The sequence below is a fragment of the Neopelma chrysocephalum genome, unplaced genomic scaffold (genome assembly GCF_003984885.1).
Source record: "Neopelma chrysocephalum unplaced genomic scaffold, ASM398488v2 Primary Assembly neopelma1_66, whole genome shotgun sequence".
Lineage (NCBI taxonomy): Eukaryota > Metazoa > Chordata > Aves > Passeriformes > Pipridae > Neopelma > Neopelma chrysocephalum.
Genome location: NW_020897725.1, coordinates 14,160,513 through 14,171,853, shown reverse-complemented (window position 1 = coordinate 14,171,853; position 11,341 = coordinate 14,160,513). Strand labels below are relative to the sequence as shown.

The window sequence follows — 11,341 nt, the reverse complement described above, 5'->3', positions numbered from 1 at the left end:
GTTCCCAGCAAGGAGGTTTTGTTCCCAAAGAGACACAGGAAAATTGACCTGGGGGCAGCAACATCAGTTTTAGTTTACTAGAGATGTTCAGGCATTAGCACCGTGAGTAAGGCTGGAGCCCTCTTTAGCATTTACAGCACTTCATAAATTTCAGAGAGATTTAGGGCAAGGAGCCAGATGTTTGGGGAGAAATTCTGAACACTAAAGACAAGTGGAAATTTTTTTTTTTTTTGGTAGTGTGTATTTTTTCCCATTAGTTGCAAGGCTATATTTAGAAGAGAGGGGGGGAGAGAGAGAGAACACGAGAGAGAGATTAGGCATTTCTTCATATTCCATAGTCACTCCAGTTGTTCTGCTTGTAGGAACAGATGTCTCTTTCCTGGGGTGATAGCATTCAGGTCCACAAGGAAATTTTCTTGCCAGCAGCTCCTCTAACATAGAAGGGAGGTCGAGCCAGAGGTAAGTCAGTCTGCCGTGGAGGGATACACTGCAAGGTCCCTTGCAGTGAATGCTTTGGGATATTGGTCAGAGAGTAAGGGGGGTGTGGGATGGGAGAAGAGACAGTGAGGGGCCAGGAGGGATTTGCTGGAGACTGGACTCCAAGCCTGCAGTGGAAAGTGTGGCTAACGCAGCAGGGAGCCCTAGCAGTGTTGGCAGAGGGAAGGGTCCTGTGCTGAGCAGGTGGATGAGCAGCTCGGGAAGTCTCTGGTTCTGCCCATGCAGCAGGTGTGGAAGTTCATCAGGAGGTGCCTGACCTGAAGAGCCAGGCTGTGCCAGCAGCTGTGAGGGGCTGCAAGGGGATTCTCCCCCCTGAGCTTCTCTGCTCTTGGGTTTTGGGGTGGTATAGTGATATTTGGTTGTTTTTCAAGAAGATGGGGGGTGATGAGAAGTGTGAAAAGCTACTGGCTTTCCCTTATTGAAAAGCAGTGTTCCAGCTCTTGTGAAGAGGAGTGTGATGTCTTGTTTGTACCTGTGTACTCCCAGGCATAATTAACTTTTGGCAAAAAGCATTCAGGAAGGTTTTGGAAGTTGAAACAAGAGATGTTGTACTGCCTGGAATGGGGTCAGCTGTGAGTGGGGATGTTTTACCCATTTGGCCACAAAGCAGGGTGCAAACTCAGCTCTAGGAAAGGTGCTGTTTCCCTTCTCTGAACCCACTTGCTGAGTCAGTTGAAAGAGAAACAGATCCTTTCCAATGTCCTTAACCAGACCTCTTCAGAAATGCTCCCTGCTTTCATAGCAACACACCAACAGCACAGACTTTTTCCAGGTTAACCTGTTTAATCCAAAATTTGCAAAACCGTGAAGGTACTGTGGGGTACACAGTGTCATATGTGCCTAGCCAAGGAAACCACTGAAACCCATCTCCCAAAGGGTTAAGACCTGGTTGTCCATCCTGGGACAACCTCAAAAACTGTCTGCTCCCTGACTGGGTCTCTCCTCTCACTGCATTCCCTGGGCCAAGCCCACATATGTCTCTGTGCCTCAGTTTCTCCCTGCAGCCAAGAGAGCAGCACAACTTGGAGAGGGTGCTAGGAGGCAGAGCTGGGTCAGTGGCAGGTTGGCCATGATGCACCTGACCCCTCTGCATCACCCCTTCATCCCTGCCTGCACTGGTGTCACCCTCATTCCCTGTGCTCCCTGGGGTGTGAGCATTGTTCCATCAGTCCTGCATTCCCAGGCCGTGTAGGACCCCAGGTATTCCCCAGCAGCAAACTTCTGCTGCTGCTCTTCCTTCCCTGTCCTTTTCAGCTTCTTGCAAGGCACAGAGCAAACAGGGAGCTGAAGGTAGAAAGGGGGGAAACTGCACAAAGATTGCTGAATTTGCAATTAAAAATTTCCTTCTCAAAAGCAAGCAGCGATGCACGGGCCAGATGTAGCTCAGTTGAATCTCTCATGATGTTTTTGCACTTGTCTGTGAAGTTCCTGAATGTGCCTATATGGTAATTTTCACTGCAGGGTTCTCCTTGTGCACAGCCACGATAGCTGTTATTCCAAACTGACATTTCTAGCAGTTTGTCCCAAGCACCCTTGAATCTCTAGATGGATTACTGTAATCCCAATCAAATCAAACACATTTCTCTTGTACTGTTACAACCTCCCAAGAAGACAGGCTCAAATCCATCTCTACTGGCTGGACCCAGAAGAATCCAAATCCATGTGTTTTGTTCCAGGTCTAGATTTTAAAACAAATGTTAACCCTCTTGGAAAAATATTCCCCCAAAAATAGGTGTTTTCCCCTCACATATACTGGTCCACAAAGGGCAGAAAGGCATAGAGGCAGGAAGTCACGCTCTGATTTCTCTAAAAGTATCAGAGCTGAAAACAGACAGCACTTACTGCAGAGATGTCACTCCATGCTCCCTTGTGACAGATGGCACTTGGTACGAGCCCTGACAGGATATGAGATATTGGTCCTTTAAATGCTGACAGCGTGATTTATAGAGCTTTCACCAAGACATTTAGTGTTTCTGTCACTCCAAGGCCAAGATCTGGTAACGCAGAAAAGAGGGACATGAAAAATACGATGGTATTGATAAGGCATTGTAGACATCTAAATGGGATCTAAAGGAGGGACTTTTCTACACAGTGGGGTACAAACAGGGAAGAAGAGGCAAAAAGCCTTTTTTAGCACCTTTACTATAGGTGACCAGTACTAGCAAGCCTCAACAAAGGTGTGCTGAGGGACCTCTGTGTGCCCATGGCTGCTGGGTGGATTTTATAGGTCTGGAGAGGCAATGTATGTGCAATCCCACTTCTTTGTTTGCTTCCACATGTACATCTGAGCTCCTTCTTTCAAAGGCTGAGGCATTGATGCTGCAAACAGCCACAGAGGAAATATAAGCTAATCCACCAGCATGTGAATTTCTTACTCTGTGAATTTGGGAGTTTCATTTCCTATTTTTCATGCATGGTCAGGACAGGGCTGAGGAGAACCATGCAGATCTTTCCAAGTTTTAAGTAGATTGTCTCTGGGCCGTGCAGGACTGGTGATCCATCACCTGGTTTAAAGCAGCAGAGTGTTGGTATCTGGGCCAAGCCAAGTGGCATCTGTCCCATCTGGGTCACTTTGCTCCGTGAAGAAGAGGAATGCAGTTTGGAGAGTTGTGCTCTCCTTCTTCTAACTGGCACCTCATGGCCTAGGGTGACCTGTTGGACTAAATCATTGCTTGGGCACCCACAGGCTATTGCTTGTCTCAGGCTGAGCCAGGAATCTGGGTCCCTTGTTCTCAGAGGACCAGATTTTGGCCTTGAGCTTGTTGGAGAGCATGGAATCAATCCATGTGCACACACAGCATTGAACACAGCATGGTGGGTAGAGCTCAGATCACAGCTCAGAGCAATCTCCATCACCCATCCACAGCAGGGCCTTGGAGATGACGGACCACATATAGGCTAAGTGAGCATCTCAGGCAGGAGTCAAACAGCTCAATAGCACAACAGCAACACCAGAACAACAACCAGCATTGCATCAGCCTCCACACATCCTCAGTCGATGATTGTTTGCACGACTTGGAGGACAACTCCTGGCTACAGTCTGGGACTGGACATACAAGTTTTCCCTCTGGCCAGGTGGGAAATCTGATACTCATGGCCAGCATTAGAGTTGCAAAAGAGGGTGTGGAGGGGATGTTCCCTCTTTACAAAGGAAATTCACACCTTTCTTCTTCCAGACAAAAGCTGTAATTCAGCAGATGACCATTCAAACCACTGGACAAAGCCAGAGTTGCTGATCATCTTCATGACAGGTGGGCAAAACACGCCCAGCAATTAGCTATGATCTGTTCCCAGTCAGGCTGGTTCTGCCATGATTTGGTGCAAATCTGAAGTAATTTCTCTTCAGGAAAACAATGAGAACCAGGCAATGCTCTCTCTTTTCAGAGAAACCACCCAGCCCTGTTCCAATGCTAAAGCAATTGTGAATTTGCAGGGAATACGACCTAAATGAAAGGATGTATGGTGGAGAGTGCTAGCAAATGCCTTGCAGGTTCACGTTAGAGGAAGCAAGGATCACTCTCAGTGCCTGTTTGTTTGGTTGTCAGCTCTGATTTCCTCTGTACTCCTAATGTTTTTCAATCTGCGGGCTAATTTCAACCAAAATTTGGCAGAAGGGAAAGAACACCTTAATTTTCAGGAAATTAGGCAGCAAAGAAAGAAGAAAGTCAAACAAGTGTCGGAGCCAAGGGAAGAGCTGGAATGTGAGTGCTCATTAAGGCAGCCAAGTGTCCACATGGGAAAAAGTTATAATAAGCATCTCAAGCAGGGCAGAACATTCCCCCAGCCCTGCGAGCCACTGCGAGACATGAGGCTGTAAGAAAGCAGGTGCCATTTAATCTGACACTCACAGAACTATGTGTTTTGTGTCTCCAAAGTACCTTTTATGTCCATGGCATTAGAGGGGAAGGAATAATCCAGCTCTGGACTGGGTTTGGGTATTTCCAACTGCAATTCCCCGGCAGTTGGGTGTTTCACAGACTCAATCCAGCCATCCTCAGACCTGGAGGCTTCTAAGAAACATCAATGCCCAGGAATCAAGTGAGAGCAGAGATATGATGCCCGCAAATATGGGATTGTACCTGCCCTGAGAATGACCCCATTTCTGCTTCAGGGTGGGATCTTTCTCCCCCAGACATTAGCTCCCCTCTCAGAGCCTGACGGCTAGATGGGCACCAGCTTTTCCCTTTTGGCAGCTGGACTCACTCCCTTTCTCTCCCTTTCTCTCTCTGTTCCCACTGTCAGCAAACTCACCCTCCCCAGGCTGAGCACGAGGCACACAGAACAAGCTTTACCACATATAGGGCAAGGTCGACATGCACAAAAACACCATATTTGGCCAGTTTGAGCCATAGTTGACTGAGAGCTTGCCAGAAGGAGAATCATACAATTTAAACTGAAAGAGAGTGAGTTTAACCCTTCCTTTATAAATATGATGATAAATCACCCAAGGAACTTTAAACAAGGGGAGGCAGCAAAGCTAAACACATGCTGCTGCCACCTCAGGCAGAGAGTAACACCAGCAAGCAGGACAGGGTGAGGGGGATGGGGGGATGATAGAGGAGCCAGGTTGACATATCAGACTTTTTGACTCAGGACAGGGAGATGAGAAAAGCTGAAGCTGTTTATACTAAATAACACTCGCACTTGTTAATGTCCTTTTCAACTTTCCGATCCCAGTGAGTGGCTCTGGTGTTCTCTGGGTGTGCACACAGAGATCCAATCTGCACACAACAATAATAACCCTTTTGGACAAAGCTCAGTTGCCTGACCTGACTTTTCTTTTGTATCCCATTGCCTAAATCACTGAGCCAGATCCAAAAGTCCCCTGGGCCAAGGAAGCAAATCCTGTTAACTTCAGCAAGTGGAGGATGAGGCTTAAGGCTTACACCAATCAAAGAGTTGGAGAAATGGAATATGGGGTGATCAGGGATCTCCTCCTGGGGCAGATGTAGCACTGAGCTGCCCATGCTAAATGAACAAGTGCGATGCCAAGCAGTGAGTGAGCGAGGGAAGAGGTTGCAGTGACCATCTGCTTCCTATTTGGCCCAAGAGAGATGGAATTGGTTGTGTCATGCAACAATGAGAAAGTAATTCAGAGCAGGGTCCCCTCTCTCAGTGCTGAGCAGGGACCTTTATGAGAACAAGGGAAACCAGGTCAACCTCCAGTCTCTGTCCCTCCCCTTATCCCATTTCTACCCAGATGTCTGGTGTACTTTTAAGGAAATGCTACCCACAGTCTCCCAGACAGAGAGACAAAATCCAGCCTGAGAGGTATAATATAACAGCATAGGCCAACTGGCACGGTCAGACAGCGCTCAGAAGGATGCATGTTTACCCATCTTGGGCTTTGCAGACTGCCACCTCCAAAAAACAGGTATTGCATGAAGATCTGGGGTGCTGAGAGCTGAATTAGGCATGAAGAAGTTTGAGCTCCAAGCTCTTTGAGGATTATAGGAAGGGGGTTAGCCCAAAAACTATTTACTCTTTAAGTAAAGGCGGTTGTGGCAGATCTGCATGAGCTCATGCCATAGCTACAAGTAATAAATAGTGTGAAACACAGCAAAATAAATGTTTGCAGAGGCTGCAAAGCTTCGTATATGTTTAGCCATGCCCCTCACCGACTTCCACACGCCACCACTCCATGGTAATGGGTAGCAGAACTGACTCACTTTAACACCTGCATGAGTATTTCTGATGGCAGAGATCTGATTGGGGTAATTTTGGGACTTAGAGAGGGGAAGCACTGAAAATCTTTGGAGATGTTTGCTTTTGCTCAGACACGAGGTCAGGTTGCCTTTCTGTGCCTGGTTCAGCCTTCTACAAAATGGGGCAATGTACCTTTTTCAAGGGCTTGGAGTCCCACAATGGAAAAATCCTTAGTAGATCTAAGAGTTTGGTCTGGCTCCATCTCATTAAAAGCACTCAGAGGAATTCCGCTGCTTTGCTAGTCCAGCTCTCCATCCTTTCTGCTTGCGAGACATGAGATGAGGGCAGTCCCAGAAAGAAAGGAAGAGGCCATTCACCCAAACATCCATCAGTAGCTATTCAATTAGAGGAAGATTTTTCCCACCACAGTCCGAGAGGCAGCTTTTCCACAGCCTGTCAGGGAGGAAATCTTCAGGATTAATTAAATTGACTGGGGCTTCTTTCATGTAGTTGTTTAGATTTTGAGTTCAGATAGGGCAGTGACGGACTGGGAAAAGACACAAGCTCTAATGCAGCTTCTCGTCTGCATATTCAATTTGGCAAAGAAATGTTACCTGTTGTTTTTTAGCAGGTAAAAAATCTGGAATTTATTTCACTGCACATGGGGCTCAGTGGAAGAGGTGACCATACAAGCCAGGACACTGCATATGCTGATGATTTTAACTTGTGTGCATGGACAGTACTCATAGTGGATCCCTTTCTATTAGTCTGTAACCTACATCCCTCCATGGCATTGTGAGGATGACGAACATCTGAATGCACTTGGAGTTGCTGATTTCACTGAGGCAGGACAGGCAAAATAAGATGAATATCAGGTGTTTGTGATAAAGGACCTGAAACTGAAGAAAAATCTCCCAGAAGAGGCAACCTACTAACAAGATGCAAAATCAGAGCAAAAAGCCAGCACCACAGAATTACAATGAGAAGACAAATGCATATGCAATTCAAAACAGTCTAATGCATGCTAAGGGATGGGGTGGGTGATTTTGTCTTCTCCCCTCGCTCAACTATCTGTCTGAACACAGCTACACAAGATCACACTGCACTCAATGGGCAACAAAGTCCTTATTCCTTGGCTTCCGCAGCACTCCTCTTGATAGCATCTGCAAAGAGAAAGCTGGGAGCAGATCCAGGCATCTGCTCATTTCAGTTTGTTTTTGCAATTAAAGAGTGAAACAAACAACTGGAGGAGTTCAGACGGCGAGAATTTTAGGAAATTATTAGAAAACGGGCCAGGGTTTAGCATCCTTCCCATGCATCTTTCTCAGGTGCCAGACTTCGCAGATCCACTACCTTCAGCCAGTCTTGGGGTCAGCTTTTCCTGTTTTTCACTGACAGAGATGTTGGCACAAAATGTAAAGAGACAAGACTGTCCCCCAGGAGTCTGCAGGCTCAGTCAGACCCAGACAAAATGCTGTGAACATGTGCTACTTTGGCTGCCACTGCAGCTCAGTGCAGGGTGAGGTAATCTGCTCACTCCTGAAACACAAGATAATTGCTGCTGGGTATGGCCTGATGGCAGAAGTAGACAGAAGTTACCATTGTTCCTATTTGTCCAGTAGTTCTTTGGGACATTACAGGTGGCCTGAATAAAGGCTTCAGGATTTCAGTCCTGCAGTGTACTCTGCCACTGGGTTTCATCTCCGGAGGACTTTCTGTTAGAGCACCAGACATTCCAATGGACAATTCAACTCCTTGGACTTGATTGAGTGACTACCTAAACAAAATGAATTGCCTTTCAAGTTCAAGGATATTGAAAACCAGCTTTTTCCTTCACTTCACTTCCACAGACTAGGTGAGAGGCAAGAGGAAACTAGAGCAATTCCCAGACTCCAGGCCAAAAAACCCAAGCTTCATCATGATGGCAAAATCACTTCTCCAAGAATTTCCACAGGAAATTTCACACCTGGTCTTCTAAATTCTCAGTCCTAATCTCTACTTTTGCTCAACAAATGTTCTGCTTCACTTTCACCTGGCTTGAATGAACCATACAGAATAACCACCACCGGGCTGTAGCACCCCATGAGGACTCTTGACCTTGAATGTTTACTATTGATCAATCACTGGTGAGACACATTTGCTGTATCCAGGAAATACAGAGAGACTTGGGAATCTCTTCTCCTAAATCTCAGTTCCCCAGCTCTCTATCCCAGAGTGCTGGAATCCTTCTGCTTTTGTCAGGGGGTGTGGAGGAGTTTGAGAGCTGGAGAGTTACAGTTAGCAGGGATCTGTAGTTCATTAGCCCGACAAATAAGCTTCTGGTGGCCAGGCAGGAAAAGGCTTTGGCACTCATCAGACAGGCTCAGAGCTGCTGTGATGTTTTTCTGGACATAGTTAGAACTGTTCCCTGCAAAACATTTGCTTTTGGCCAGCAGGAACTCTCAAGAGAATCCACTTTAGCCCTAGGTAGCTTTCTCCCCTGCTTTGTCCATGGCCACCAATGGCTTGAAGCACCTCACAGGTGAAGCAACACTTTTGGTCCATCCTCCTGATCCCCATAAGCAGCAAAAATGATCAGTGCAGGAAAAAAGCCAGCTGCCAGAGGATGAGGTGTGTTTGGGGAGCTGGACATCCAGACTTCCCCAGCAATTCAAGTCTTCCACCCTGAGACACACAACCAGGCACCCTGAAGTTCTATGAGCGCTGGGATTTGTGTTTGCAGCTCCTTGTTTCCTAGTACTTCCACACTTGGCTCATTGGTAGCAGGGATTTCAAACCCTCATAAATCAAGTCTTTCAGCATCATTCTCTGCTGATTCAAGCTGATTTTTTTAACCTCAAAGCCCTGCCCAGCCGCTTTGAGGTATTCCAGACATTTTGCAACCATTTATTTTTATTTAAACCAGCCAAGTCTCTGTATATATTGTGACTCTCTTTTTTAAAAAATCTTTTTAATATACAAATCAGTTTTAAATAGTGTATAAGTCAGGAATGATTTGCAAATTAAACTGTCAAACCCTGGCAGGAGTAGTGGCTGACGCCCTTAGCTTGAAATCTCCTGGCTGCTGTTGCTGTGAGTGCAGATCTCTATAAGATGCCACACAATCTGCTTCTGCTTTCCTGTAAGATTCAGCCAGCCTTTGATTTCAGGAAAGTCTTACAGTTTCTGAAAATGCTGCTGCATGTAACTCTCTAATGGGATCACCCGCCTAGGGGAAGGATGTGATATTTTAGGAGAGAGATGTTGGAGCTATGGTTGTGCAAAGGTCTTCTGGCCTTAAAACCACTTTTGCACAGGGAAGAGGAAGAGAAATTTGAAGTGAGGATTGTGTATCTTTTTCAAAACATGCATCTGGCACCACTGGAAGACAGTAATTATAAATTCAGATGTTTTCCTTGCAATTATTGGTAATCCCATATTGGCAGATGGGGATCTACTCCTTGGGATGTCCAAACATGTTGGTTGAAATGTTCTTAGATGACAAGATTTTGAGCCCTAAGGAATTCTGACTCTTTCTTTTCTTCCAGATCGTTGTCAGTCAGCGACCATGCCGACCTCCTCCACCCAACTGCCAGCCCTTGACTCCATCAACTCCACCCAGCAATCCAACACCAGCATCTACTTGTTCTCCAAGTTCATCCACGAAGACAAAGAACTGTCCACAGAATTTTACAACCTGTGGATTGTCCTGATGGTAGTCAATGCCATCATTTTCCTCGTGGGTGTTGTGCTGAACAGCTTGGCACTGTACGTCTTCTGCTTCCGTACCAAGACAAAAACCACCTCTGTTATTTACACCATAAACTTGATTGTTACTGATCTCCTGGTAGGCTTTTCCTTGCCTGTCAGGATCATCATGTTCTATAGTGCAGGGGACTGCAAGCATTGCTCCTTGATTCACATCTTTGGCTACTTTGTCAACATGTACTGCAGCATCCTCTTCCTGACGTGCATCTGCGTTGACCGATACCTGGCCATCGTACAGGTGGAGGCCTCACGGAAATGGAGGAACCCCACCTGTGCCAAGGGAATCTGCGTCTTCATCTGGATCTTTGCCACAGTGGTGACTTTCTCCATCCTGACCATGGCAATAAAGTTTGCTGAGTGCTGCCTCTCCAAGATTCTGGTCCTGATGGTCTGCGAGTACTTCTTCCCCCTCATCATAATCATCTTCTTCACCACAAGGATTATGTGTGCCCTGTCCAAGCCTAGCCTCATGCACCAGAGCCGGGAGAGGAGGATGAGGGCTGTGCAGCTCCTGATCACCGTCCTCATCATCTTCATGATCTGCTTCACTCCTTTCCACGTGCGGCAGGTCGCAATCTCCATCAACCCAGACATGCCCCATAATGTCAGCATCCTCGTCTACCATGTGACAGTGACCCTGAGTAGCCTCAACAGCTGCATGGACCCCATTGTCTACTGCTTTGTCACCAACAACTTCCAGTCAACCATGAAAAACATCTTCAGGAAAGCTGAGCCAGAGCAAACCAACGTGGACATCCTGGGCATGAACAAGAGCTCCAAGGGCTCCAATGCAATCATCGCCTTCTCAAACACAATAGGGAGCCCTGTGAGCTTGCCATCACCAAGTGCTGTCCAGATATAAACAACATCTGGTGGGACACGTTGCAGTAAGCCAGTACCATGATGCTGGAATACTACTAGGATGCACGATACTATTGTCTTTGAACTCTTTGTTTTTTAGGCTGAGGTTCAGACTGACAGTGGTGGAATTTATTCCTCAAGAACACTGTGGTCTGTTTGGAGAATGGAACTTACAGTGCTGTTAGTACCAATATAAAAGAGAGTCTATTAATGACTGTTCCCAACAGGGAAGGTTTCTTTGTATTTTAATACAGACATTTTGCTAGCAACAAATTCTTTACTGTGGTTTTCTTTTTGTGTTTGACATCGTAATGCAGGACTTCTAGGATTACTTAGAAAACAGGATATCTCTGGTTTGTAATGAAAGATTTTTGTGCCTTGGGCATGTGCTTAAGAAAAAAGGGTTAGAGAGATGTTTCCAGAGCTATCTGCTGCAAAGATTTTAGATGCAAATGAAATTGGAAAGAAAGTATTTTAACCCACATGTCACTAGTAACTACTCATTTGTTCCTGAAAAAGTCTGAACCTTCTCAGGGATAAGAAGATGAAGTCAAGGTGTAAAGTCTCCTCTCACTGCTTCAGCTATAAG

General features: G+C 46.2%; 1 protein-coding gene across 1 annotated transcript; it reads left to right on the top strand.

Moving 5' to 3' along the window:
* Window positions 1-278: 278 nt before the first annotated feature.
* GPR20 (G protein-coupled receptor 20) lies at window positions 279-11,016 on the top strand. The gene is made up of 2 exons (XM_027684495.1): window positions 279-459; window positions 9,672-11,016. The coding sequence occupies exon 2, from the start codon at window positions 9,692-9,694 to the stop codon at window positions 10,751-10,753; it is 1,062 nt and encodes a 353-aa protein (XP_027540296.1). The 5' UTR covers window positions 279-459; window positions 9,672-9,691; the 3' UTR covers window positions 10,754-11,016.
* Window positions 11,017-11,341: the final 325 nt, after the last annotated feature.

Bases quoted from the DNA above. Each gene is read 5' to 3' on its own strand.
- GPR20 (XM_027684495.1), top strand. From the start codon at position 9,692: ATGCCGACCTCCTCCACCCAACTGCCAGCCCTTGACTCCATCAACTCC.